General features: G+C 39.9%; 5 protein-coding genes across 5 annotated transcripts; 4 read left to right on the plus strand and 1 right to left on the minus strand.

Moving 5' to 3' along the window:
- LOC18792207 lies at positions 234 to 8942 on the plus strand. The gene is made up of 4 exons (XM_007221730.2): positions 234 to 1472; positions 5438 to 5745; positions 8147 to 8524; positions 8618 to 8942. Exons 1-3 carry the CDS (start codon positions 520 to 522, stop codon positions 8503 to 8505), a joined length of 1620 nt encoding a protein of 539 aa, XP_007221792.1. The 5' UTR covers positions 234 to 519; the 3' UTR covers positions 8506 to 8524; positions 8618 to 8942.
- Positions 10764 to 14696, plus strand: LOC18788323 (FRIGIDA-like protein 4a). Its single transcript, XM_007225650.2, has 3 exons — positions 10764 to 12072; positions 12769 to 12944; positions 13827 to 14696. The coding sequence occupies exons 1-3, from the start codon at positions 11172 to 11174 to the stop codon at positions 14316 to 14318; spliced, it is 1569 nt and encodes a 522-aa protein (XP_007225712.1). The 5' UTR covers positions 10764 to 11171; the 3' UTR covers positions 14319 to 14696.
- LOC18792091 lies at positions 15167 to 17311 on the plus strand. Its single transcript, XM_007226581.2, has 2 exons — positions 15167 to 15252; positions 15382 to 17311. The coding sequence occupies exon 2, from the start codon at positions 15950 to 15952 to the stop codon at positions 16976 to 16978; it is 1029 nt and encodes a 342-aa protein (XP_007226643.1). The 5' UTR covers positions 15167 to 15252; positions 15382 to 15949; the 3' UTR covers positions 16979 to 17311.
- Positions 17366 to 18201, minus strand: LOC18792990 (ferredoxin). The gene has a single exon (XM_007227481.2). The coding sequence runs from the start codon at positions 18061 to 18063 to the stop codon at positions 17620 to 17622; it is 444 nt and encodes a 147-aa protein (XP_007227543.1). The 5' UTR covers positions 18064 to 18201; the 3' UTR covers positions 17366 to 17619.
- Positions 18518 to 22682, plus strand: LOC18793879 (cysteine synthase). Its single transcript, XM_007222615.2, has 11 exons — positions 18518 to 18633; positions 19027 to 19090; positions 19181 to 19290; positions 19438 to 19495; positions 19922 to 20185; positions 20294 to 20431; positions 20531 to 20582; positions 21399 to 21478; positions 21937 to 21996; positions 22119 to 22199; positions 22287 to 22682. The coding sequence occupies exons 2-11, from the start codon at positions 19049 to 19051 to the stop codon at positions 22377 to 22379; spliced, it is 978 nt and encodes a 325-aa protein (XP_007222677.1). The 5' UTR covers positions 18518 to 18633; positions 19027 to 19048; the 3' UTR covers positions 22380 to 22682.

Genomic DNA, 23047 nt, shown 5'->3' on the forward strand with positions numbered 1-23047 from the left:
TCAAGCGTTTGACACACTTACATTTTGGGGGCGTGCATATTTCGTGAAACAATAAAAAGAACGTAAACTTGTGTACTGTTTTATACTGTCATGTGTAACAGTTATTATGCATGACATGTCGTGATTAGCCAAATAATAAAACAGTGTTATCCATTTTACGATAAATACTATTTTGTTATTTGGCCAATAACAACATGACACGTTTGATAATTTTATGTGACAGTTTGTGATTGATCAAGAATAGCAAAACAATTCCGTTTCACACAAGTTCTTCTGCCGTTCCACACTTTCTCGAATCTCTGAACAAAAAAAGAAAAACAGAACGGGGAATCCAGTTAAGTCCAGCTTTGAGTTGAGTCCCTCCCTAAAACACAACCAACTACCCCTAGTTTTTACCACTTTCCCAAACTCCCAGCAGCATCTTCCTCATCCCTCTTTCTTCCACTTTCAGACTGAGCACTCTCTGTAGCTCTCCATTTTTATTCAATATAGTTTTTTTCGAAAATCCCTAGCCCCAGGATGGCCGGAGCTTCTCATCCCAAGGGCCCACCCCACAAGCCATCTTCTTCCTCCTCCGCCTCTAACCGCAAATCTCGCTGGGAATCTTCCCCCAACCCCGCTGCCGCCGCCACCGCCATCACCACCAAAAACAATCCATCCGACCCCAAACCCGCGAAGCCCAACTCCGGCCCATCCCCAAAACCCGGCGCAACCTCAACTCCGTCCCATCCCAAGCACCCTCCATCAGCCCCCTCTCCCGGACCCGCTCCGTTTCCCTTCCCCGACCCGGCCGCTTTCGGCCCACCTCCTCCCCCAGTCTACGGCTTCCACATGCTCGAGCGCCGAACTTTCGTTCTCGCCGACGGCAGCGTTCGGTCCTACTTCGCTCTCCCGCCCGATTATCAAGAATTCCCTCCGCCCATGGACCCGTCCGGCCGGTTCTTGCCGTTTGGGCCTGGTGGACCGCCCGGGCCTGGCCCGGATTACTGGAACTCGCTCGGGCTCGATGGGCGTGGCCCCGCAGAGGGGCCCGCAAAGAGAAAGTACGCCGAAGAAGAGGACCAGAGGGATAAAGCAGGGGAATTTGGGATGCGCCGGCCGCAGTTTATGCAGCATGCCAATCCAAATGGGTTTCCGGTGGGTCCTGGTAGCCGGGGAGAGTTTTTGGCGGAAACGAGTAGCCCGTTTCGGCGGGAGGCGGCGGATCAAGGCCGCGGTGGCGAGGAGGCGAGGGCTAACAAGTACATGAGGATTGGTGGTGGGGGTTATGAGAGTGCGGGATTTAGGCTAGGTGGTGGTGGTGGCGGTGGTGGTGGTGAGAATGTGGTTCATAAGCATGTTCAAGTTGATCAGAGTGCGTTGAAGAAGGCGTTTCTTAATTACGTGAAGCTGATTCATGAGAATACGCAACAGAGGAAGATTTACTTGGAGGATGGGAAGAATGGGCGTCTGCATTGTCTTGCTTGTGCCAGGTCTGGTGCAAATTATTTGCTTTCTCTACGTTGCTGCTTTTAAAACATGTTTGTTGTTGATAGAATAATGTTTCATTGATTTCGGCATCTTCGGTTTATAGTGCATACTTAGGCTACGGGCTGTTCTAACTGTTTAAGTGTAGGATAAGTGGACGTGGATGAATTTTGAGAACTGTGTCATTTACATTCTTCCCCTTTGCCATTGGATGAAATCAATGGCATTTCTCTGGAAACGTTATATAGGTTACGCTGTTTTTATAAGTTAGGAACAGCTGTTTGTTTTTTGTTGCTTACCAATGCATTGCTAGAATCATCTATTGCATGGGCTGATGATGAAGTTGTAATGTATACATTTTGAAGGAGTAGGGGGGGGAATAAAGGTAAGGGTGGAAGCTTTGATGTTGTAAGTGATAAGGATGCATAATAAAATTACAGCATAGATTTTAATATTGTCTAAGTCTTGACTCACAGTGTGGTCAAATATGTTATGCATAGATAACTATAGTGAGAGTTTTTCGTGGAGATATAAGTTATATGTATGTATTGAGGTTTTTTTTAAAATACAAGTAGGATTTATTGATTATGCTGTCCTTCTTGTTGTTGACACTACTTTTTGCATTAGCTATTTGGTGAAATTTCAGGACAACTGTGTTGGTCAATTCCAATAGACCTTGGTACACATTTCTCTGCTTGTGTGTGTAATTTATCTGTGATCCTCTAGGATATGGTGGCCTTCCATCCAATGTGCCAGACATGTGTGAACAAGGACATGTGCTTTGTGTTATGTGGTGGATATGAAGTTTTTAAATTTATATTTATTGGTCTGGGTGGATGTGAATCTAACTTGCTTTATTTGTCAATAATCAAAGGGCCATCTCTAAACGTATTTATGAAAGTTTTACTTTGTTCAGGAAGTCTTAGTTATCTCCCCTCTTTTATCTTATCGACTAAATGGGATCAGGAAGTTCTATTTCCATACTGGTTAAGCTTTCCAGCAAATGTATTAGATTTTAGGAACAATCGAAAAAGACATTTCACTTTTGGTGGAGAATGAAGACTGGTTATCTCCTTGGAGAGAAAATCTCCCGCTTACCTTTCTCTAATAATAAGGCTTCCACTATGTTTTTTTTAATGAGAGTTCATTGTAGGTTTCTGAAAGCTTGTTTACTGCTTTAGTGGAAGCAGCAGCTTTGTTATATGGTAGCTGCTGTTATAGTGTAACTTCAGGGAGGTTTTCATTTCATATGTCTTGGTTTGTTCTTTCTGTATGCAGCTGATAGTTCTACTATCATCTCTTAGATTGGAACTTTACCTAACTAACTTATTTTGATTCAGGTGGTCGCAGTTGTTTTGATAAGTTAGGCTATCTCCCAGGATGTAATGTTTGTTTTCTTTGAATATTATGCTTTTCTTAGATTTCCCTTTAGAAATCTAGACCCTGAAGGTGTTTGGAGTATCATCTGTCCTTTACTTATTGGGTAAGAAAGGCTGTATTATTTTCTATTTACGTCATTACTTTCAGTCTATGTCAGTTTTCCTATATTCTTATATAGTAAAGGTGGTTGCTGATTATGCCTATACCTTTGTACATATTTGGGGCCATTATTTTTATGTTTTAGGACTCTTAGTTAGATGGTAGCTCAAAATACCTGGTTAGTTTAGCCTAAAGATGATTGAGATGAGCTTTCTGGCCAGGCTAAGATTCAGATTGGGTTTGCTGGCTTATCAGAAATATATTTGACTTGAGTAAGCCTTAGGTCATCCCAGCTTACATCCCTGATTATTCAGTGCAATTGAATGGAAGTTGGATTTGAGCATTTAATTTGATCCTTGCTTCATTTCCATAAGTGTAGGTTGTGTCTCTATGCTTCTTTTAGATTGTTACCAGTGCTGTCTAACTTGTTGCAAAATGGGCACTGCTCCTCGTTTCTAAACTTGTGAGGTCTAGAGGCTAAATTAATTCGATTGGATCTTTGGTTTTGTTTTTTGTTTTGGTAGTTTGAAACCATTGGAATCCAATTTGTTTGATGGGGAATATGTATATGCATAAGAAAGGAACCTCATGACTTGTGCTTGTTGTTTAGTAGGATTTCGGTGGTTTAGAAGAGCTTAGATTTCAACCTGTATTCATGGCACGTCGGTGTACAAACTTGTATTCTTGCCATTCCAGGATGAATCCATTGCAAATATTTAATATTATCTTTCTTTCTCTGCTCTAGGACTTCTAAACTATCAGTAGATTTTTGTTTCCAAATGGCTATCTTTACTTGTTCTTCATTGATCTTGTATTGTGATGGATAGGAGCCGAGCGCATGTAAAGACTCATTTTTACTGCTTTTTTAATACTTGTTTGGGCCATGTGGTTTCGTAGATGTTATATGGTTCCATATTCTGGTTAGTGGATTGGTATTGGTTATACAGTGTACGCAATAATTTCCATTTTCTGTTTTCCTGAATCCTATCCCGTCATTGCTAGATATATAGAGTATGGAAATGTGCGAGACATAGATTTAGTAGAAAATGTGTTTTGAGCTTATTTTATTGGTAAGGACTCCATATGTGGATATTTCCTTTCGTTTTTTTCCTTCAAAAAAATCAGACACCTCTGTATACTTTGTTGCTGACTGGTTCTGATTGGTTGATGCCCTTGTTGTCTTCTGAGTTATGTCTGGAATGTGAGTCATGAACCATTCCATTTGTAATGGTTGGCCTTGAATTTGTGAACTTTCACTCATAGGCAGCGGACAATTGAAGCTGATTAGCATGTTGACTTTAATTGTAAAAACATACGAGGCTGACTCTCACAACGGAAGTAATTTCCTACAGAGTCTTTCTAGGATTTTTATACTAATTTTCCTTTTTTATAGATACTTGTTCAGGACTTTGATGGGTGACGTCTTTGTGGCTACATTTTTCTTTCCATGCTTTTTGTTCCCCTCCAATAAGTTGGGATTCTGTTGGCTTTGTGTTCTCGTGGTTTGAATTATTTGCTGTGGCATGTTTCTGTATGAACTAAGTTTACAAGAACCTCTTCCGAATTGCCTTTCATCACGATTGGAAGTAATAGGACTACCTCTGTCTTCTTTGTTCCTTTATAATTTTCAAAACCTAGACCACTTGCCATCACATTTGCTTGAATCATTTGACATGGTTCATTAGAATACTAGGAATTTCTCCATGTATGAGTCAAAGGGACAAATTATTGTTTGTTGAAATAATATTTATGCAAAGACTCGGAAAAGTCAATAACCTATGCAGGTATGTGTGGTTCAGCTGACCTAGTTTGTGTGATTGTAATTAGTGGTAACTTTAAAAGGTGTTGCGGCAAAGGTTTAGAAGCCAACTTTGCTTAACTAAGAATTATATGAGAGACTTCAGGATTGGTGTTTTGATGTTTGACTAGGAGAGCATGAAACATAAGCCCTCCTATGGTGCTGAGTTTACCGCTTTCCCCTGTAAATTTCTGTGTGTGTTGTGGAAATTATCCGCCATTGTGGTAAAACTGACCTTTTGCTGCTGTGTAAGAGAATTTAGTTTGCATGAGTTACAGTTAGATGCATTTGTTGGCTTCTTATGTGCAGTAATTACTCCAATACATGATATTTTCTTATGGATGGTGCTAGAGTTCCTCGTGCAATCATCGCGTTATCTATGAATCTGAGGCTTGTGCTTGCACATTTATTTGTGTATGCCCCAAGCGTACAGAGCTATCCTTTTTCTGTTATAAATTATTTACCTTGTGTCAGGGTCTTACATTAGGTTATAACACCTAGGTGATATCATTTGATGAAACTATGAACATGAATCCTTGCTTAAGATGATAGAATGATATCAGCTCATTAGTATACTCCTGGTGAATGCATCTTCTTCATTGCCCTTTTGAGTTCGAACTTAATGGGTCATAATGCTATCTGAAAGGTAAACCTGAAATACATGTTCAATTCCCTTGATATGCATAATTTCAGGTCTTCTAAAGATTTTCCGGATATGCATAGTCTCATCATGCACAGTTACAACTCTGATAATGCTGACTTGCGTGTGGATCACTTGGGCTTACACAAGGCTTTGTGTGTTCTGATGGGGTGGGACTACTTGAAGCCTCCTGATAACTCAAAGGCGTATCAATTTCTTTCTGCTGAAGAAGCAGCAGCAAATGTGGATGATCTGATTATGTGGCCACCTGTGGTGATAATTCATAATACAGTTACGGGAAAGAGTAAAGATGGCCGCATGGAGGGTTTGGGCAATAAAGCAATGGATAGTATTATTAGAGGTATCGTTTCCTCCTTCATAGTTCATACTGTGCCATTCTTTATGCTGTTTCTATCAGAATGTACCTGTGGATAGGTTGGGCCCAGGTCAAGTAAATGCTCTGCATGCATCCTATTTTAGCCCTGAGCCCTTTATTTGAATCTGCAATTCTGGAGACCACGTTTGAAAAGATTAAATATCTTTATTGGATAGAGGCAACCCTTTCTTAAATACAGCATACTGCCCGTCTATTCCATAGGATATCTCTGCTTTGTTATCTTCCTCCTGGAGAATATAGTTAATTAGTTTGCCATAGAATATCTCTCAAACTCCTCCAGTTTTCATTGTTATAAAGTCCGCAACTGTCACCTTTTATGGTTTGATTGATTTGAGTGTGGAAAGAAAGGGTCTTGCCGGTGCATGTGAATTAGTATTAGTGCCTCCATGATAATATATTGGTTTCGTTTTATATACTTCTTCTGGAACTTGGGGACATGGTTAGAAATCTTTGTTATGCAACTTCTTGATATGGCCTTGGAGCTGAGTGGCAAATATAGAAGGCATTTCTTCCCTTAGTTTGCAAGGATTAGGCCACATGAAGATGAGTTGTTGCATATGTCATCTTCTTCTCCTATGTGCCATCATGCCATGCTTGTGTTCTACTTTCCTGCGGCAATTAAAGTTGGTTGAGATGAGCATATGCCAAACTGATTCTATGCAGGGTTTCTAATTTATGTACTCCTTTTATTGCTTTACCTTCTAAGCACCAGCAAGGAATTTGGGTTGGTTGAATCTCATTCTTCATTTTTAATGGTTCGGCCTATGGTTTGTCCTCCTGTTTGGAGTAATGGTCATCATGTACGTACCTGCTTAATTGCAATCTATTTTATTCTCGTTCTCCAGGGTTTGAGTCTGATGTCATCCTTTTTTAATCTACTCCCCCACCCTTTTTTTGATTAGTTTGATCTTGTTAACCAATTGTTTGATTTCGACTTTGGACAGAACAATTCCTAACTTCCATGGTCTAGTGACTTTGAAGACACAATTACTCTGTGGTCCAGTCCAGACCACAATTTGTGAACTTTAAGCCAGTTAACCTAACCTGTTGTGTTGACATTTAAGACTGCATTTCCTTACAAACCTTCCTATTTAATGGATTTATTCATTTTGAATTTTATGTGATGATTAAATTAATCCTTGCGCATAGGCTTAGCTTTTCCCTATACCTGTACAACTGCTCTTACTACTAGCTAAGAATAAGGAAACCTGGGTTTGGCTTACCAGGATCTTGGACTTCTGATGTCAAAGATTAACAAGCGCAAAAAATTAGAGTCTCTTTCAAGTTGTCTTAAGTTTTCTGTTTGTAAAATTTTGGTTTTTCATGCGATACATGAAAGGATTTGTTAATTCCCTATTCGAATAGGCTGGGTATTGTCTCATATTGTGTTATCTTGAGGGAGAAGAATGCTGGTGTCAATTGTCAGAATTTTCGTTTTACCTGGTATGTACATTACCTGACATGTGCATTATCACATCCTTTTCCCCTATTTTGGTGCATTGCTTGATCCTACATGATAAACTTCACTTCGTCCATGCACTTCAACTCCAAGCCATTCAGCCAAAAGTGGCAAATTGGGCCAAAACCTCCTACTGAACTGAGACAAACCAAGAAGGGCACTGTCTGGCAAATTGAGCAATGTTCTCTGATCTCCCATAGATAGAACCTAGATAAACTTGAAGGGTTTACTCTACATTTTAGGTAGTTTCCTTCAAACTCTCTAACTTCTTCATAATACATGATTGCGGTTTTGTGCTTGGCTTTTTTATTCAACTGCAAAATGATGCCATTTGTATAGGCAAGTGACCCTAGCCTGGTTGTATTTAGAGTTTACTTGTGTTGCAAATAACATATAAGACTACTACTACTTTGTTTTTCTTTGTTTTTGGTAGTTTACCCTCCGGTTACTGGATCTTATCCCTTTTTTTTGTTTATTCTTTTTATTTTATGCTTATGGACATTACAATTGATATTTGCAGTCTATCATCTTGTTATTAGTCGGGTATATTAGCTACGTGCTTTTGTATGTATTTTCTGTTCATTTAGTCATGAGTACATATGGTATGTTTTCCTTGCACCATGTGTGAGCCTTTTGACGCTGGTCTGGTGGTCATCAACAAAACCGTTTTCTTAAAGGTTCCTATCAATAGGGGGTTGTTTTAAATAGCTTTGGATTTTCGATAGAGAATCTGGAGCCGCCTTTTATGGCTGCTAGCAGTCATTGTCATGGCATGTGGAACAAATAGAGAGGTTCCATTCTGAGCCTTGATGGCTTCATTGTGCACTGAGAGAATTTGCCCCCCAAAAAAAAAGGGAAGTCCTTTTGACAAGTTACCTGTTTTCTTCTGGCATTTCTGATAAGCAGATCTTGGATTTGGGAGTGGCAAGTCAAAATCCTTGTACGGTAGAGATGGTCATTTGGGTATGACTCTGGTTAAGTTTTCGGGTGACGAAGCAGGCCTTAAGGAAGCCATGCGCATGGCAGAATTCTTCGTTAAGGACAATCATGGACGTAGGGCTTGGGCTCGTGTACAGCCCCCAACGCTGGGCAGTAAGGATGACGAGAACAATCCATACCTTGTGAAGTTGGACGAAAAGACGCGGGAGAAAAAGAGGATCCTGTATGGCTATCTCGGAACTGCTTATGACCTTGACAAGGTTGATTTTGACACAAGAAAGAAAGTTGCGATTGAAAGCCTAAGGGAAAACAAATCAACCAAGTAGATTCCTGGTGGCATTTAAGGTATTGTAGTTTATTTCCATATATGGTGTCATTTATTACTTAAATACCTTATCATAGTGAAGGTGATGGAAGCTTTTTGTAATTCATGGACAGCATTCTCTAGTGCCGTGCGGCGGCAGAGTCCCTTGGGATGACTGCCTATTATTCTTGGAAGTGTAATGGCCTGTCTTGGTTGGTACACAGCTTTTTCCTGCTACAGCTTTGCTGTATTCAGACACAAGAAGAGAATTCAAATTAGGAAGAAAAAAGATTTAGAGTGCTTGTATTTTTTTTGAACAACTTGTCTGACAATTGCAGCAAATAATTGTTTAATAATTAACTTGAATGAGCCTATTGGAAGTCCAATTCACCAGGACTAGATTTATTTTCTACATGTTTTAATGTTTGATGTTAATGGGAAGGAAAATGTTTGTTGTAGTAGACTTTGATTGTCTGGTACAGTCATAGGGGTCTTGCCTGCCATCCATGTGACTTGGGGTCAATTTCTACGATCACAATCCCTGGGACCTGTCTTTCCGCGTCTAATTCCCCGTCTCTCATGTGGGCTTGACAGTCCATTGGGCCTGATAAGTACGTCTTCATAAATGGGCCTTGGACATATCACTACAAGCCTATAGAAAAAGGAGAAAAGAACATAAAGAATTTCCAAAAAAATTCAAAGGCTGGTTTGGTATCCTATTCAAAAAAATTAAATAAAAAATTATGATTTTTTTATTTATTTTTAAAATATGAGTTTTTAAATACTAATTTTAAGATCTAAAAATTTGTTAGGTATTGAACTCCAACTTATTTTTAAGATCTAAAAATTTTGAAATTAAAATAAAAAAAATCACAAACCCTAGATTCCCAAATTGAAATTAACAAGAGAAAAGAAGAGAGGGAGGAGAGAGAGGAAAGAGGGAAGAGGGAAGAGGGAAGAGAGAGAGAGAGAGAGAGAGAGAGAGCTTTTGAAAAATGAGCTTTTACCAAACGCGAATTATGGATTTTAAACTCAAGCGATATTGGGGGAGAGGAGAATTGCCCTTAAAATCTTGAAGATGGTGTAAATACTCTTAACCACTTGAGCCATAAGCCCTTACTCAGTTTTTTCTGCATTTTGTTCTCTTGTTCAAGTCTAAAATTTAGGAAGATTTAAATGATAACAAAATAAAAAATTTGCCAGGCGGAGAGGCCATGGCTGACTTGACATGAATCTGTTGACTTCATCTGTTATCCCATATCAGTCCATCTCATACAAAAGGAGGCAAAGGGTTGAGATGTAAATAAGATCAAACTATACGATTCCCGTTAGATTTAATAATATATTATACGATTTCTCTTCATATAGGTATTTTTAAAATTGCAAGGACTGCATTAGTTCCTAAACAGGAGGATGGCTGTTTGAATTGAAGACATAATTACTATTGCTCTAATTTATTATTATTGTATATGAATGATGCGTGTTTGAGTATTATTTTATTCTCATATGAGTATTTTGAGTATGTATGTACAAATTTTGAGTATGTATGTACAAATGAATTTGCAAGAGTAGGTGTGGATCTAGTATAAAGAATTTTGTTCCCATATAGTTTATTAGAGAAATAACTAACAAAGATTCCTTTTGTTGTTACTCATGGAGCCCGACTCTGACTCAAAGACCGTGGTGTGCTGCCGTTGTTGTAGACCGTAGATAGTGAGTGTCTGATTCACGACTGATCATCATGCGCATGCGCCCTTCTCGTCTCTTCTGTTCAGTCTCTCACGAGCTACATGATACTCTTTTCTATGACAAAAGTGACAGATTGCCTTATAATTCAGTCGTCACTTACAGGAATTAATACCAATACAAATAATTATATAAAATTAATGGAAATACAGTAACTACAAAGAATTAATCTAAATACGAAGGGGTTAATCCAAGCGTTATTAATGGACAAATCAAATTTAGACTTTGAATATAAAAGTTAATACTCATAACCACTCAAGCCACAAATTCCGTTATTAAAAAGTGGATTAATCCAACTTAAACTTCAAATATAAATTATTACACATTGCATATCATAATTGATTAAAAATAACAAAACAAACTCCACATAAGTTTTGTTCCACACAAATGTTTGTCCTCACCCACACCTACCCGTCAATCAATCTCTTCTTTACTTTATCTGACTCTATCCATGTGGTGGTCTGAGTGGGCCTGCCCCACCCCACCACCTCCCCAACTCTTTACTTTCTCCAGCTTTTCATCCCCCACTCTCTCTCTCTACTTTTTCTCTCTCTGATCTAACTTCGGTTTCCGGGAAAGTGCTTCCCCCTCATCCAAACACCCCCTTATATCTTACGTCATCATTTTACTTTACCAAATTAGTATTCTTATACTGCGCACCCCCACCCTCCCGCTCACTTTAGCGCCTTCTCCCGCCACGGCGCATTCTAGTAGCTGCTTTTGAGACGCCTCTACACGTGTCTTCCCCTCATCCACCCACGTCATCGCAATGTCTTCTTCTTTCTCCTGTCCACGGCTACCTTTAGCTTAAGCTCAGCTCAGCTCGCTTTATCTCTCTCTCTCTCTCTCTCTCTCTACCTCCAAATTCTAGGGTTTCTACTTCTCTCTTCCCTATCTTGTTCGCTTGGCTACTACTGAGCTAGACCGTACTACGACAACCAGATGGGGTCGATCCCCGATCCCGGCGAGTTGACAGAGTTGACTCCGCCGAGCTTCGACGAGTTCCAGAGGCAGACCTCTCTCATGACCAGCTGTACTCTACTGTGGAAGGAGCTCTCGGACCACTTCACGTCCTTGGAGCAGAATTTACTGAAGAAATCTGAGGCCATCAAGCGCAAAATTCAAAACCTAGAGCAGGAGACCAAGGAGTCACTCGACGAGCTCGAGCAGCGGGAGGTCACAATCATGGAGAGTGTAGAGATCGCGGTCGGAAAGGTCGAGAAGAGCAAGGAGGCCGCGCTCAAGGTCTTGAAGAGAGGTCGCTCCGACGACGACGATGGAGAGGTAGACGACAACGAGGGATTGCTGATGAATCTCAAGTCCTTGTGCTTGAAGATGGATTCTGGACGGTTCTGGAGGTTCGTGACAGCGAGGAAGAAGGAATTGGAGGCTCTGAGGTCACAAATGCCTCTGGCTTTGGCTGATTGTGTTGATCCGGCGAAGTTCGTGCTCGAGGCGATATCGGAGGTGTTTCCGGTGGACAAGAGAGTTGACAAGAGCGAGAGGGGTAACGATTTGGGCTGGGCCTGCGTTCTGGTTCTGGAGTCTCTGATTCCGGTGGTGGTCGACCCGAAGATCGGAAAATCAAGGCTTCTGGTGACGCCGAGCGTGAAGGAACGTGCCAAGGAGATCGCCGAGACTTGGAAAGCCAGTTTGGAAGAGCGAGGTGGCATTGAGAACGTGAAGACTCCTGATGTTCACACGTTCCTGCAGCATTTGGTGACTTTTGGGATTGTGAAGGAGGAGGATGTTGATTTGTACAGAAAACTTGTGGTTGGGTCGGCCTGGCGCAAGCAGATGCCTAAGCTGGCCGTTTCGCTTGGCCTGGCCAAGAAAATGCCCGGTGCGTTGCTAATTCTAACTTATTCTTTTTTATTTCTTGTGCTATTAGCCATGTCTAGTTTTCCATGTAATTCGTTGGCCATTGTTTGGTTTTGTTTAGAGCTTATGGAAAATGTGTGTTCCCATATGTACCTATTTGAGCTGTATATGTAATGGATAAATTGGCATGCTTCTATGTGGTTACTGGTTAGTAAATTTTGAGCAAGGCTTATGGGTTTGATCAGGTCAGGTTATTTCTATGTGGAAATTTCTGCTCTTTCCAATGATAAATTTGTATAATCGTTTCATAAGTGTTGCATATTATCACCATTATTCTTCAGCTATTCCCAGTTTATTTGTTTATTTCTTACTTCTCATATGACTGTATGATGGATCTAACCTCTATCCCTAACGATTTTCAGCGCAAACCTCTTACCTGTCTTTGAATCATAGCTTGTAAAACCTAATCAATGATTTATGTCCACATGCTTTGTAATCACTCAAGAGCTCAAGTCTCCCCCAAACTTTAATATATATATTTTTTTTTCTCAAAGATTTTGACATTATGAAGATGTCTCATTGACCTTGTAATAGTTTTGCAAAGATATTAAGTTTTCTGTCTGACTTTCTTGTGAATGTTTGGATATGGTTCATTATGTGTACAGTAAGAGGGCCCCTTCTCTAGATTGTAATGTATAGAGGCTGTTGCTATGTGCAGATATGATTGAAGAATTAATCAGCAGGGGACAACAGCTTGATGCGGTACATTTCACTTATGAAGTTGGACTTGTGCACAAGTTTCCTCCTGTTCCTCTGCTGAAAGCTTTTCTGAAAGATGCTAAGAAAGCTGCAGCTTCTATTATGGAAGATCCCAATAATGCTGGTCGAGCTGCGGTATGATTTTAATCGTTGCACCCTATTGGTGTTGCTTGATCCTGCATGTTGTGACTTTCAGTCGTGAATACGCTTCTCAAAGTGGTGTCTGGTTCTTTCTTTACAACATTTCAAATTCCAGTTATGTGTCTGTGGGTGGGGGAGAGAGGGGGTTGAATCCCCTTCCTACCTTCTCATTCCCACAGATCCCTGTTTTTTTTCCCTTCTCAAATGATTGGGAGGGGAGAGATAGAGGGAGAGATGGAGGGAGAGGGGAAAGAAAAGGGAATGTGAAAGGAACTTTTCCCTTGTTTGTGTTTTAAGGAAGGTAGAAAGGGGGATTCCCCCACCCCCACAAAAAGCTCTCTCCTCTAATGGAGGAGAGGATGGTAGCCATCTACAAAAAATACATAATATCAACATCTTACCCTATATTAATTATTACATGTGAGTGAAAAGTCAATGCCTAAATTTCCACTGTCCGTTTCAAACATGACGAAATTTATTCCATGCAGTTCTTCCTATTTCATTTCATATTCATGCTTGCTCTCATAGTGTTTATCCCTGGTTTTTATCTTATTGTTGGAACAAGTATATATACTGAAAAGTTTTGGGACAGCAAACTCCTGCTATTGGAGTGGAATTTGATTTCCACTTTATGTGTCAATTAACTGGTGAAGCAGTAGGAATAATCGGGTATAATACATCTTGTTATGGAGGTCTTGATGATGAGGCATTCTGCAGTCATTCACATCCTTGTGTCTCATTTCTGATTTCTTCGGAAAAATGTCCTTAGAAGTGCATGAACTTCAGTCTCCTTTCCTCATATGCAGAATAATCAAACCTGTAGAAACCTGCGTTTTCATTTGATCACTAATAGTTTCTTTATTACTTTCTGTGCAGAACCTAGCTGGACGCAAAGAGCAGTCAGCACTCCGAGCTGTCGTCAAGTGTATTGAAGATTATAAACTTGAGGCAGAATTTCCTCCAGAAAACCTCAAGAAGCGCCTTGAGCAGCTAGAGAAGGTGAAACCAGAGAAGAAAAGGCCAGCTGCAGTCCCTGCCAACAAACGAACACGAGCCAACAATGGAGGTCCCATGCCTCCAGCCAAGGCTGGACGCTTGACGAATGCATATGTGTCTTCTTTCCCTACACCTCCTCCAACGTTTGTCAGGTCTCCTTCCCATGCTCAGTATCCTGCTGGGTACTCACCGTACCATTCCCCACCCACCATGTATGGCAGCAGAAGTCCACCAACCAATCCTTATGCGTACTCACCTGAAGCCGCCCCTCCACTTGCCGGATCATACCCTGGAGCTCCCATGAACTATCCTGCATACGGGGGTTATGGCAATGGTATGGTACCAGCTTATCAGCAGGCTTACTACCGATAGATAATGACAGACTCTTGTGAAGATGGTAACCACTGATATGATGACTCATCCCCAAATCTCATCCTCTTTTTATAATGGCTTGTTTGTAATCACTAACCGTTTAATGGTAGCGATGTCTGTGTGTGTTAATCATGATATTTTTCTCATGCTTCTTGCCTTATCATGGCTGGAAGCTGTATTTCTAATGTTGATCAAACTCTAGTAGTACTAGGTGATTGTGAAAAGTTGTTAGGATGACTGAAAAACATCAACGCAAGGTACCACTCTACCGTTATTTAGTTGTAGGACTGTTACTCTTCTCTATGCTTCTCTTCCTCCCTCTTTTATTCTTGGTTGTGTTCAAATTGAACCAAATGTCATTGCATGCTTTATCTTTCAGGCATGAAATGTTGAACTTTTTGCTAGGCTTAATATTTTGAGGGCCTTGATCAGTTTACACAACCATAAACAAAAGTTAAAACTCCGATCCCAAGTTGTAAGGTGCAGCACATCAGTGGGATTTATCTCTGCAGGTGGTTAGGTTAGCTATGAGATGTTCTTGTTTGTTTCGAGTTAAACCTCAAAAGTAAGATATAATGAGCAGAAAAGCCTCTCTTTGGAAATCAAATTTCATTTTGTTTCAAGAATTCGTCTACCAAAACTCAATTTGACGGCTTTCCTTGTGCATTTTTATTCCTCGAATCCATATAATTTTCCTTCCACGTTATATGTCTCAACTCTTAAGTGATATGGTCATCCAATTAATCTGTTAATCAGTCAACGGTGTCTAGTTTAGTGTAAAAGGGACTTGACTTGTAGATAAGTGATCTCAAGTTTGAAACATCATGGCAACTTGTATGTATTAGTGTGTGAGAAAACTCTCATTTCCCTTCCTAATTGTGGCAACCAAAAAAAAATTATGTTAATCAGAAATCTTTCCAACAACAAATACCGAGTAAGTAAGCCGATTGTTTTCTTCAACTATTGAAGAGTTATTTATGTTCTCTTTCTTAACATTTTAAATGGGCCATGCTTGGCACAAATTTTGGTTTTAGAATCTTATTTTTGCATGGTTTGTGCATAGACGAAAGCGGCTCGTAAATTCAAGTTAAAATGGCGGGTTTATGAGGTCTAGCTCAAGTGGCATGAGTGGGATTGGTGGATCAGAAAAGATAAATAATCGAAAGTGTATAGGTTCGTCCAATCTTCACGACCACGAGTTTCGTTCTCATCATTTGACAAAGAAAGCAACTTCCTTCGTCCCGGTTTGATCAGCGACCAATGGCTTGCCCATTGTATGACCTGGGTTGGGTCCTATGATCAACCAATGACCAGTTTTCCCCATGCAACGAACCTAGCACACTTGAGCGTCAGTGTCAGTGGGTTGGAGAGAGAGAGAGAGAGAGAGAGAGAGAGAGAGAGAGTGTTCCATTTGAGCTAGTTGGGACTACAGTTACGAAGAAAGGATAGTTTGGGATAGCGTAAACGAGGTATAGCAGTCCTTGCCGACTAACTGTTTGATGCTTTGCTCCTTAGACAACAACAACTCTCTTTGCTCTAATCTACATATAATACTTGACCCCCGTTAGTCTTCGAAATTGCACGGCTTGGTCTTTACTACTTTGTAGTGGCGGTCTCAACCGACCTCCGTGATGTTCTTCAAGAGAGGAATCACATTTGCTTCAGTAGTATATCCGCATTTCCTTTCGAGGGCTCGTAGTTTTGGCCCCAAGTCCAACACAACCATTCCCATTCTCCATCGTTCTGAACAAGTTTCTAATTATTCGAGTAGCTTTCATCTTTCTCCGCTGTTCCCTTCCGATGCTAAACCCCATTCCGACAGCTATGATATTGAGCTTGTTGACCATGATGCATGGCTGGTTTCATCGGGTTTGGCACTAGCAGGGCGTGGAACGGAGGGGACTGCGTCGGAATCCAGTTACTTATCGGAGGAAGTGGTTGATGAACCGGTTGATAATTGCTCTCTACCTGTCGAGGGTGACCCAGATTTTGATGACATTGATAATATGAGGATTCGAGGCAGTCTTTTCTATAAACTTGACCGCAATTCCAAAGAGTTTGAAGAGTATAATTTCGACTTTCATCGTAGGAAGAAGTCTTCTAAGCAGAAGGATGATCCAAAGGAAATTAAAAGGAAGAGTAATGAGCTCAAAGAAAGCAAAACAGACAGCCCAATTCGGGATTTATTCTCTAGAAGTGAGAAACAAGGTAGAATTGCCAACAATTCTCAGCTTGATGAAATGGACACTGCTTGTGTTGGGAAGAAGAAGCTGAGGACTCCGACTTATAACCAGCTAACAGGTCCTTTCCATGAGCCGTTTTGCCTGGACATTTACATATCGAAGGCGTCTGTTCGTGCTTGCATTATTCACCGAGTGACCAGTAAGGTTGTTGCTGTGGCCCATTCCATATCAAAAGACATGAAATTTGATCTTGGTTCGACTAGGAACGCAGCTGCTTGTGCTGCTGTTGGGGCAGTTCTGGCTCAGAGGGCATTGGGTGACGATATCCACGATGTGATTTACACACCAAGGAAAGGGGAGAGATTGGAAGGCAAGCTTCAAATTGTGCTTCAGTCTATCATTGATAATGGCATTAATGTGAAGGTGAAGTTAAAGCAAATAACAAGGAAGAAACCCAGTTCCTCATATTCAGCTTAGGAGCACATGGTTTGCTATATGAGATATAAAAGCTGGCTTAGCCAATTCAACAACAAAAGTTCTCTGCTTTGAAATGACTTTCCGGGGAGCTAAAGCAATCAGCCTGATGGTGTAAGATAGACAAACATGGCACTTTATCGTGTTCATAGCAGGCACTTAATTCCCTAGCATTGTTAATACAAATTTAGGATCATCTTGCCATATCTCTTGTGGAACTATTGGTCTAAATTTCCTTCTTTGTAATCTATAAATTATGATGATAATTTTTTTTCTCTTTCTGCATTGTGTATGTAATATGTCATTGTTTGGAATGAAGCCGGAGAAATTATTGCACTCATCATCTGTTTAACTTAAATAGATTCTGTCACTGAGCTCTGCCATTTCACTAGGAGGAGAAAAAGCAATAAACTTCAGGTATACATATACATAAATTGCTCCCTCAAGGTAATAACCAATCCATTCAAAGGCCTATCCAATCATAAGACTTAAACAAAACACAAACTGATAGCAGCAGCACATACCATTTATAATTTATAAAACTAAACTAAAAGGCAGGCCTTTAGATTTAGTTGTATTCAACAAACCATAACTCAATACAAACATGGGTCAAATCAAAAACCCAGTTGCCAAAATCCAAAATTTCAGTCATTAGCTGTTGCTAATTGCAGAGATAGCAGCTCATCTTCTGGAATGGTCCTAATGTGACAATCCGACTGTGGGTACGACACACACAGCAAGGTATACCCACCTTCCACCACATCATCACTCAGCATACCTTCACTCTGATCAACCTTCCCACTCAGAAGCCGTGCAGGGCAAGTCATGCACACCCCAAGCTTGCAATCATGCGGCACAGAAAGCCCAGACTCCAATGCCTTTTCTAGAATGGTCTCATCAGCCTCCACCTCAAGCTCAGTAGACAAACCCTCGTGCTCTACCACCACCTTGTAGGATCCGACGGTGCAGGATCGCCGTGACCGGTGGCGGGGCCGGATATTGAGCTGAAAGGAAGCAGAGAGTCTGGTTGCGTGTCGTTGTTTTGGGAGAGTGAAAGAAGGAGATGGAGTGAAGTGAAGGGCCGCCATAGTGTTGGGTTTTTTGAGGTGGGAAATGAGGGGAAGGTCTTTGTGGCATTGCAGCTACTATGCTAGTGACGTTTATGGTATGGGAAAGGATAAGGTTTTGTAAAGTTGGTGTCTTGTTTTGTGGTGGTTTACTTAGGGGTTTGGGTAAAATTGGGTTTGGAAACAAAAACACAAAATCTTACTGGGTTTTACATTTAGGTCATCCAGTGTGCAAATTTACAAGGAAAAAAGTTGAAGTGGAAAATGACAATTTGTCAAACCAAACAACTCTTTCACATTTCGTAGTCTATGCATTGCATAATGTGAACTTTTTTTGTACTGACATAAATTTGTCAAATTTGGAATTTGGAAGCTTGTGCTCAAATCCATATCACATACCGTGTTTGCCCAAAACAGTTAAGGGCCCCCCAAAAACGAGAATAGTATTTATGACGTCATATTTCAGATTCACGTATATATATATATATATATATATGTACGATAGTTGGTTATCGTAGCTCCATTGCTGCATCTTCTTAACAGGTCTCGAGGTCATCAGCTGTGAGGTGGTACTTCTCTGTTAGTGTCCAGGTGATATCCTCTGTCATAATCTCTTAATTAATTGTTAATCATACCACTAGAACCCATCTCGTTTCACTGATCGCGTCCGCGATAAGCTTATGATTCTGCAACTGAACTCGTTTCTGGGGTTTTCAGAACAAAACACGTTAAAACCAGCAACAAAATCCACTTTTCTGATCATAATCAGATAACGAAATTCATGAAAGAAGGGAAATTAAAACATATTAAAGAATATTCGTTAATCTTTTATTCAATTCCCAATTGATAGTTGGTTCCTTTTCTTGTGCTAAATGATTGTTTTAGACTTTTCTGTCTTAGGTGGATTTATTTATAAAAAAAATTTATAAAGAAAAATAACTTTCTTATGAAGAATTAATTTTTTTTGTTTGTTTTTGCTTGCAGTAATCTGCACAGAGAAACAAAAATGGCAGTTGAGAAGGCCGGCATAGCCAAAGATGTTACTGAAGTAAGTTATCCTGGTTTTATGTGCACTAAAATGAGTTGGGGTTGAGTGGTTTGTTTATGATGATATAAACCTCTGTTTCATTGTGTATAGTTAATTGGAAAAACCCCATTGGTGTATCTAAACCATGTTGTGGACGGTTGTGTTGCTCGTATCGCTGCCAAATTGGAAATGATGGAGCCCTGCTCTAGTGTAAAAGACAGGTATGGACTTTGAGTTGCATGTCTTTCTACTTGGTCTTTTTTCTTTTGTTAATGATTATGCTTACTGGTTTCAGGGCAGCGATGACTTGAAAATATTGTGTTCTGATAATTTTTTAAAGGTTCCTAATTATGGAAAAAAAAATGCAGGATTGGCTATAGTATGATTGCAGATGCAGAGGCAAAGGGGCTTATCACACCAGGGCAGGTTGGTTGTTTGATAGTTATGTAAGAGTGTTATGTTTTTGAAGAACTTGTGCATGAAAAAGGGGAGGTGGTTTATGTTTTGAAGAACTTGTGCATGAAAAAGAGGAGGCAACCGCGTCCCCCATATTCTATGCTTAGTTTCTCCACTAGCATGTTTCTTTTTTCAGTTGCTATTAACGAAAAAGATGCAACCATGCTTTTAGCATGGGATGTTTTAGCTAGAAACATAAGTGGTCTGCAGTGTCTGTGAAATTGTGCCTTTAATAATAGTCTGAATTTTGTATAACTACCACATTGTTTGGTTTCACCAATATTTTGAGCATGCTAGATGCATGAGGAAAGAAAAGATGATTTGAGATTTTGATTTGATGGAAATTGTGAGCTGACAGATATTACTTTGACTTTGGTTGGTCTGTGTTTGCTGAAGAGTGTCCTCATCGAGCCAACAAGTGGTAACACTGGAATAGGGTTAGCCTTCATGGCAGCAGCTAAACGCTACAGGCTTATCATTACAATGCCTGCTTCAATGAGTCTTGAGAGAAGAATCATCCTCCGGGCCTTCGGAGCTGAGTTGGTTCTCACAGATCCTGCGAAGGGCATGAAAGGTGCTGTTCAGAAGGCTGAAGAGATATTGGCCAAGACACCTGATGCCTACATGCTTCAACAGTTTGAAAATCCTGCCAATCCGAAGGTGTTTGCTCAATAAATTCCATAGCATATGTAGCTGATGCAACTTATGAGCAAAAAACAAAAGTGGTCTTGTGTTTGGAAAAAAGTTATGTTATTTGTGTTATTGTAGGTGCATTACGAAACCACTGGACCAGAGATATGGGAAGGTTCAGGCGAGAAAGTAGATGCTTTTGTTTCTGGGATAGGGACAGGTGGAACTATAACAGGTGCAGGGAAATTTCTAAAAGAGAAGAACCCTAGCATAAAGGTTAGCTTTGAGTCTTAGCTTGAACAATAGTCTGTATTTTCTTCCTGTTTAAATGCTCCTTTACTTTGTCTTATTGTTTTTCTTTTCCTTTAATGTTAGCTGTATGGTGTGGAACCAGTTGAAAGCCCTGTCCTAACTGGAGGAAAGCCTGGTGAGCTATACTGCATTGCTTCTCTGAGATTATTTGCATGCCTTGCATAATATAGTACCTGCTATTTATTTAGCGACCTTTTCCATAGTTTAGGCAAAATTGTATGCAAGTAATGAACTGTCTAACATGCTCCTTTGGTCTTAATGCATGCACGTTAACAAGGCTCATTTGTAAGAACCATTTTAGGGAGTGGGTGAAGTGTGAAATGTGTGTTCTTTTATGAACATTCATTAGCGAAATGGAAATAATTTAAAGTATAAGCAACAGATGTTCATAACTTCATGTAGGATTTACAGTCGCAGGAATGTCATACTTTCTGATGGAGATAGGGCTGTAATAAACAGTGGAAGTACTAATCTCAGATGTGACTGATAGCGTAGATGGGAGTTTCTCTGAGGGATAATCAGTTACTACTTTGGTGGAATGAATCTTCTGCTTATGTTCTTTTAGTGATAGAATGTTTAAAGACTCTTACTTTCTTTAGCATCTGCCTTTCAACTTTAATTGGCTTCTGAATGATATACTGCAAAGTTTGTCTAGGAGATAATCCTTCTAGTGCTGAGCTTGGAAACCCAATTCCACCACATATTGCAAATAATTTGGATTTTCTCAAGCTTGTAAATAAACATACATATCTTCAAATAACTCTTAACTGATGAGTCTATTTATATACGGAGGTTGATTCTATTTTCTTTTTAGCTCTTTTTTGTTTATTCTAGTGTCAGAATTTAAATGTTCTTTTATTTGAAATAGAAGAAGGAAATCTGGTATTTGCATGTTGTTGATGTTAATTATTATACTCATTCTAATTTAAAGGTCCACACAAGATCCAAGGAATAGGAGCTGGTTTTATCCCGGGTGTTTTGGAAGTCAACATCATTGATGAAGTTGTTCAAGTAAGGCTCAAAGGTTTTTGTATTGATCTTAGTTCCTCAAGTGCATGTCATATTATATAAATCATGACATTTTCATTTGTGATATAATCATTCCTAGTAATGACGCACAGGCTGGAAATATTGTGTTTGGTAGCGTTAGGATGTCAAAAGTTATGAATGGCCATTGATTTCTGTGAGCTCATGTGAACACAGCCATTTATTTTTCGTTTGGAATGCCTGTGTGATACCAAAAAATGTCCAAACATAATCTAATTTCAGTAACTGGGTGTCATGCACATTAAAATGCATGTTTACTACGTGCTTTGAAGCTATTACTTTTATGACTCTGTCAATAGGGGAAAAAAGCATTGTTATAAAGTATAAAATAGAAAGCTCAAGGGCACTTACACGTCGATTATTAGTTTGTCTTAACAGCTTTAACTGCTTCCTGTTTACCAAATATCTGTGATGTGTTGCAGATATCAAGTGATGAAGCAATTGAAACTGCAAAGCTTCTTGCACATAAAGAAGGTTTGCTTGTAAGTTCTTAACCTAACAACCACCTGTAGTGAGTTAGTAATTGTGTTTTTTTAAAATTTCTGTCATATTTATGTATCAATCATTGTATGTCAGTCTTGAAATTATTGCATTATCTTTCCAGGTTGGAATATCATCCGGAGCTGCTGCCGCTGCTGCAATCAGGATTGCAAAGAGACCAGAGAATGCTGGAAAGCTCATTGTTGTAAGTTGGATTTTATTTCTATTGACCTTGTGTTGGCATTTTGTTCAACTGCTAATTTCTCTCTCCATCTACTTAAATGCATTATAGGTGATTTTTCCAAGCTTTGGGGAGAGGTATCTGTCCTCTGTACTGTTTGAGTCGGTGAGACGGGAAGCTGAAAGCATGACTTTCGAGCCCTGAGCTGTTCCCTTGTTTCTGGCTGCCTCAAGTTTCAACCAGTGAATCTGAATTAATCAGGCTTCCCAAGTTAAACTAGGATTATCCCCTTTTCTTTTCTTTTTCTTTCTGTTTTCATCTGAAAACATGGTCTTTAACCTTTGAACCCTGATCTGTTCTCTGGTTTTAGGCTGGTTCATTATTTTGACTAGTGAATCAGTAGTGTGCACCCTTCCGAAGTCAAAGTTGGAACTTGTATGATCTGTTTCCTTTCACTGTTTCATTTTAATAATGAATCCGCCAATGAGATTGATTAAATTTGTTTAACATCTTAGGGTATATCGTCAGTCGTGTGACGCTGTGGGGCCCACACCCCTCTACGGATGTGAGTGCCTGAGGCAAGTTACGCTGGTATTCTGCTTCAAATTCGACCCTGCTAATGCTAGGAGGATGCATAGTTTTAAGATAGCCACACCATTACAGGGGCTCCTTAGGAAATTACAAGTTTTTACCAAATCATACCAGGGGCTCCTTAGGAAATTACAAGTTTTTACCAAATCATACCAAACGAGCTTCAAACAACCACTCACTGAACTACTGAAATTCGAACTTTGCACGACATTGGCAATAACATCTCCAGCACGAACAATAACAGACAACAAACAGGTCATTTGAGTTTGACACCGCTGACT

This window comes from Prunus persica, chromosome G1 (genome assembly GCF_000346465.2).
Source record: "Prunus persica cultivar Lovell chromosome G1, Prunus_persica_NCBIv2, whole genome shotgun sequence".
NCBI lineage: Eukaryota > Viridiplantae > Streptophyta > Magnoliopsida > Rosales > Rosaceae > Prunus > Prunus persica.